This window comes from Perognathus longimembris, chromosome 2 (assembly GCF_023159225.1).
Source record: "Perognathus longimembris pacificus isolate PPM17 chromosome 2, ASM2315922v1, whole genome shotgun sequence".
Taxonomy (NCBI): Eukaryota; Metazoa; Chordata; class Mammalia; order Rodentia; family Heteromyidae; genus Perognathus; species Perognathus longimembris.
This window is the reverse complement of record NC_063162.1, coordinates 152,610,576-152,615,595: the sequence shown is the minus strand read 5'-3', so window position 1 is coordinate 152,615,595 and position 5,020 is coordinate 152,610,576. Positions and strand designations below refer to the sequence as shown.

Genomic DNA, 5,020 nt, shown 5'->3' with positions numbered 1-5,020 from the left:
GTGGGGTTTCAGGGTGGCTGACACGTGTGGGGGGAGGAAGGGGGGGGCTGCCCCAGCAGTGGGGGGGGGCCCAGGCCAGACCTGAAGTGGGAGAGTGGGTGCTGGCGAATCACCGTGATGGGGACAGAGACACAGATGCAGACAGAAGCGTGGGGATGGATGTTCACAGAGGCAGTGGACAGAGACGGTAGCGGGTCAGCTAGGAGGGACCCACGTCACCAGAGGTCACGTTTCAAGGCCATCCCCAGACTCAGGCCAGGAACTCGGGAGGCCTCTGGGAAAGGCCAGGGGCTTGGTCCCGCCTCCTGCGGTCCTCACCAAGTCAACACAAACAAGTGGCAGAACTCAGACCAAATAGGAGCTATTTATTGGGTTCACAGTTGTGTGAAATGCAGCAATAAAAATCTTTGGACTTCAGCAAGTTGGGTTTTTTTTAAATTTTTTTCTTCTTTTGAAATAATAATTTAAAAAAGTGTCCGATGTCCCATAATGGAGCTCAGGGGGTTAAAAAAAAAAAAGATGAAACCCTAAGAAGCCCCCTTTGCAAAAACAAACAAAAAAATCCATAAAATTAGCATCATCTGTAAACGCAAAAAACTTTAGAAATATTTTATAGTCAGACATTTTGGATTTTACACCACCTGTAAATTATATATACATAGAATATTGCAGAACCATAGATAACACACGATATTTTTACGAATAATGCTGGTATAATCTTTATACACTGGCCCTTTCGTTATTGTTTTAAATTATTGCATTGTGTGCGCGGGCTGAGCCCTGGCCTCGGCGCCCGCCGCCCGCCGCCCTACTCGCTGTCCGACTTGCCCTCCTTGGCCGTGGTGGAGTGGTTGTACAGGCCCTGCGCCATCAGGTGCACCGCCAGGGTGTTCTTGTTGCCCGTGGCCTTCTTGATCTTGGCGCGCTTGTTCTGGAACCAGATCTTGATCTGGGACTCGTTGAGGCTGAGCTCCTGTGCCAGGCTCTGGCGCCGCTGCTCCGTCAGGTAGCGGTTGGTCTGGAACTCCGCCTTGAGCCTCTGCAGCTGCTCCGCGGTGAAGGCCGTGCGAGGCCGCTTGTCCTCTTTGTTGGGGTTCTTCTTCTTTGGTTTGCGAGACCTGGGGCCTGGGGCGGGCAGAGGCAGAAATGAGTGAGGTGAAGCGAGGCGAGGTTTGGGGGGGGCGGGGGGAGGCTGCTAGCTGGCCGCCTTGCGCCCAGGAGGGGGGCCATGCAATGGAGGGGGGAAAGTGACTGGACAGCAGGAAAAGAGGGACTTGGGGCTGAGCTGGGGAAGGGAAGATCGGGTGTGTGGTGGGAAGGGGGGCGGGGAAGAGGGTCAGGGTCACTGGAGAGGCACTTCACAAACGGGGGGCCCCAAGATAAAAGCCCCAAACAAAAACTTTCTGCCCCCCACTAACCCCCACACACCAGCTCAGCCTTTTTGGAGGCCCAGGCTGAGAACAAGGAGAGGAAGAAGTAAGCAAGTCTGACTGAATGGGGGGGGGGGGAGAGCTAGGGAGAGTAGAGAAGCAGGGGCCCATGGGTGCTGGGAGCCAAGGGCTCCACAGAGAAGGGCAAAGCAGCCCCTCACAACTGCCCCCAGTGGCCCCTGGGCCCAGGTTGAAGCATGTGCCCTTTCTTGGGCTTATGCCGCCCCTGCTAGGCGCTAGCCGTGGCCGGCCCTCACCCACGGAAGCTTGCCCGCAGACTGCTGACCTTGGGCTGCTTCGCAAACTCCCTCCAGATTGCTTTCCCACAAAAGGCTCTCACTTCTAACCCCACCTCTACTCCCTGGGGAGCCGCAGGGGTTTGGGCTGGACTGGCACTGGGGTGTCAAGTTGGAAGACCCAGTCACTCGGAGCAGAGAGGAGTGAGGTGCAGGTGCAGAGATGGGGCCTCGGAGGTTCAAATCCTGGGAGAGGCCTGAAAGGCCACAGGCCAGGAGTTGCAGCCTTTGATCTGGATCCTTCCCCCAAGTGAGGTGCTTCGATCAAGTGGGGGATAGCGGAATGGAGGCTCCCGTGGAAAGGGCTGAAGAGGGCTGGACCTGCCCTCCTTCCGGGCCAGGGAATCGCCCGGCCAAGCTGCGCCCTGCCAGGCTGGGCCCACTGGCGGACAAGGCACCAGGACAGGGGTGAAGAGTCTGGGCCTCCAAGGGGTTCAGGATGGGCACAGAGAACTCCCCACTGCCAACGGGGCTGGGCACGGCCAGCACCTGAAAGCCTGGAAAGAGGGCCCCCAGGTGCCCCAGGGGGCTGGGGGAAGAAAGGTTCAGCTCCTAGGCCTGCGCCTGTAAAGCCAGCACAAGCGGTGCCCCCCCCCCCCCACGCAAGCCAGGGCCTGGGCTTGGCTCGCTGGAGAGTGGCTTGGAACAGCAGTCCAAAGACAGGAGGGCTGGCGGAAGGGACCGGAAGAGGCCGAGGAGCCCATCCGGACCTGACCCGGAGCTTTCTCCAACTCCACTCCCCCCTCCAGGAGCTCCAACTCCGAAGGCCCGGGCTCTCGTTCTAGCACACACCGCTCAACAGCACACCGCACGAGAGGAAGAAATTCCCTCTCAAATCACACACGGCCGGTCCTCCCCGGGTAGATTTTCCTTCAAAAAGCAAACAGGACCCAACCGGCTCCAGCACCCTTTCCATCTCCCTTTCTTAAATGCCCAGGGAAGGGCGAGCAAGGCCCGCTGTTCCGGGAAAGGGCAGCCACGTCGCCGGCTCCCGGGCCGCCAGGGCTTGGCGGGGCCGGCCGGGGCCCGCGGGCCGGGCACAAAGCGGCCCTGCCGGAGCCGATGTGCTTTGTGAGCCTATATGTTAATTAAATATTAACAAAGGAGGGAGGCCAGAACAATGGAGCAAATTTCAGGTCTAGCAGAAGAAATTTGGGGTTCATCAGAAATACGCATTTCCGGAGGAAAGCAGCCCCGAGGCCACCGAGTTGGGCTGGGGACGAGTGAGCACCCCGCGATCCCTAGTCAAGGGCTGGCGAGAAGAGGGGTCCGCCGGCAGATCTCAGGGCGCACGGGGCCTCGCTAATGGCGGGCGGTCGGGCCGCAGCCCCACGTCTAGCGCAGGGGGTGGGTGGCTGCGCCACCGCGGACCCGAGGTTTTCAGATCCATTTGGAAACGCGCCCCGCGGCTCTGAGCGGGGCCCAAAGCCGCCCCCCTTTTCCACTTGCACGGTGCCGGGAAACCCTGGAGAGGGGGGCGCGCTGTTTGTGGGGAATCTCGGGTGCTGGGGCAGTGGAGACCTCCTGCGGGCGGGGAAGCCCTCCAAGGGCGCTGCGCCCTTTCCCCGCGGAGCGGGTGGCGTGACAAAGGGGAGAGGGCGCCTCCGTGCCCAGCCCTTCCCAGCACACCCTCCCGCGCGCCCTCCCCGGGGGTGGGCCGGCGGGGGACGCGGGCCGGCTCGGCCTTCCTCCCTCGGCGCGCGGGGGGGGGGGCGTCCGTCCCCGGCTGCGCTGAGTTAGTTGGGGGCATCCTTCCCGGCTCCCCCCACCCCCAGATCCCTCTGCTCCCCCAAATAAACTACTGCGGAGGCCCAGGGGCAGCGTGGAGACGTCCCCAGGAGGGAGACCGAGGCAGAGAGTGAGACGCGACGCGGAGGGGGCGGGGGGGGGGGCCGGGGAGGCGCTTTCTCTAACGGCCGTCCCGGGGAAGTCCGTGCCGCCGGCCCCCGCGCGCCCGGTCCCGGCCGCCCGCGCCCCCGAGGTCTCCGAGGGTGTCCGGTGCGCTCTTTGTGCGGGTCTGTGCTGGGGGCGGGGGGGGGGGCGGACGCTCTCCCCCTCCCGGGCGCGGTCCCCGGGCGGGACTCACCTGACGAAGGCCGGTCCGAGTAGCGCGTGCAGTAGACCCAGGCCGGCCAGAGCATGGGCTGCGCGCCCAGCGTGGCGCCGGCCTGCGAGCTGTCCGAGTCCGAGCTCACCGACAAGTCGCCGCCGCCCAAGCCGCGGGCCTTCAGGGCCCCGTCCGGGGGAGCCGCGGGGTCGCCGCCTCGCTTGGCGCCTCCGTGCAGCGCGAGCGTCCGGGAGGCGCCTTCCCCGTGCCCCGGAGAGTCGCCGCCGCCGGCGCCGGCGGCGGGCGCGGCCCCTCCGGCCCCGGGCGCGCACGCGGGGCTCGGCCGGGACTCGCGGGCGCTGGAGCCGGGGAGATGCTCGGCGCCGCTCCCGCCGCCCGGCTCCGCGCCGCCGCCGGGGCCGCCTTCGCCCGCGCCCGCGCCGCTCGTCCCCGGGTCCTTCCGCCGGCCGAACTCGGGCCGCAGGATGTTGTCGATGAAGAAGTTGGTGACGCGGTGCGGGTGCGGGTGGTTGCCCGGCGCCGGCGGGGCCGCGGGCAGCATCGGAGCCCGGCGGCGGCCGGTGTCCGAGTCGCCGCCGCTCGAGCCGCCGCCGGGGCTGGACTCAGGCTGCCGCGGCCCCGCCGCCCCCGCCGCGCCGGGCTGGGGCTCGCCGTCCTCCATGCCGCCCCGCCGGCGCCCGCGGGACGCCCGCGCGCCCGCCCCGCAGAGTCTCCCGAGGGTGCGCGGCGGCCGCGGCCAGGGCTGCGGGTCCCGCAAAGTCGCCCGGCCGCGGTCGGGACGCGGCCGCGTTCGGATCCGCCCGCCCGCTCGCCGGGACGGACGCGGTGGAGTCCGGAGGCTGGGCCGCGGCTCCGCGCGCGGTCACCACGGTCCCGGGGCGCCCCCCGGCCCCCGCGCTCCGCCGGCTCCGGCCCCGGCCCCGCCGCCCCCGCCGCCCCGGCCGCCCCGGCCGCCCCGGCCGGGAGCCGCGCTCATGCGGGCGGCGCTCGCCCGCGCTCGCTCCCTCACGCCCGCCGGGGCCCCCCGCCGCTTCCCGGCCGCCCCCCGCCCGCGCGCGTCCCGGCCGGCCCTCGAGGCTGCGGGGCGCGAGCGCTCGGCGCGCCCGCCGCCGCCCGCACGCACATGGAGGCCCGCGCGCGGGCCCGAGCTGCGCCCCGCCGGCCTCGGGGCCCCCTCGGCACGGCCGCCGGCCCGCAGCGGGCCGGGGCGCCCCAGCGGCGAGCGG

General features: G+C 67.5%; 1 protein-coding gene across 1 annotated transcript; it reads right to left on the bottom strand.

Moving 5' to 3' along the window:
* Positions 1-295: 295 nt before the first annotated feature.
* On the bottom strand, positions 296-4,463 carry En2 (engrailed homeobox 2). The gene is made up of 2 exons (XM_048337970.1): positions 3,813-4,463; positions 296-1,125 (listed from the first exon to the last, which is right to left on the bottom strand). Exons 1-2 carry the CDS (start codon positions 4,453-4,455, stop codon positions 809-811), a joined length of 960 nt encoding a protein of 319 aa, XP_048193927.1. The 5' UTR covers positions 4,456-4,463; the 3' UTR covers positions 296-808.
* Between the last annotated feature and the right edge of the window lie 557 nt (positions 4,464-5,020).

Excerpts from the sequence above, each read along its gene's own strand:
- En2 (XM_048337970.1), bottom strand. The coding sequence starts at position 4,455 with ATGGAGGACGGCGAGCCCCAGCCCGGCGCGGCGGGGGCGGCGGGGCCG. Across the intron at positions 1,126-3,812 it reads CTCGGACCGGCCTTCGTCAG|GCCCCAGGTCTCGCAAACCA; the intron begins GTGAGTCCCGCC and ends TGCCCGCCCCAG.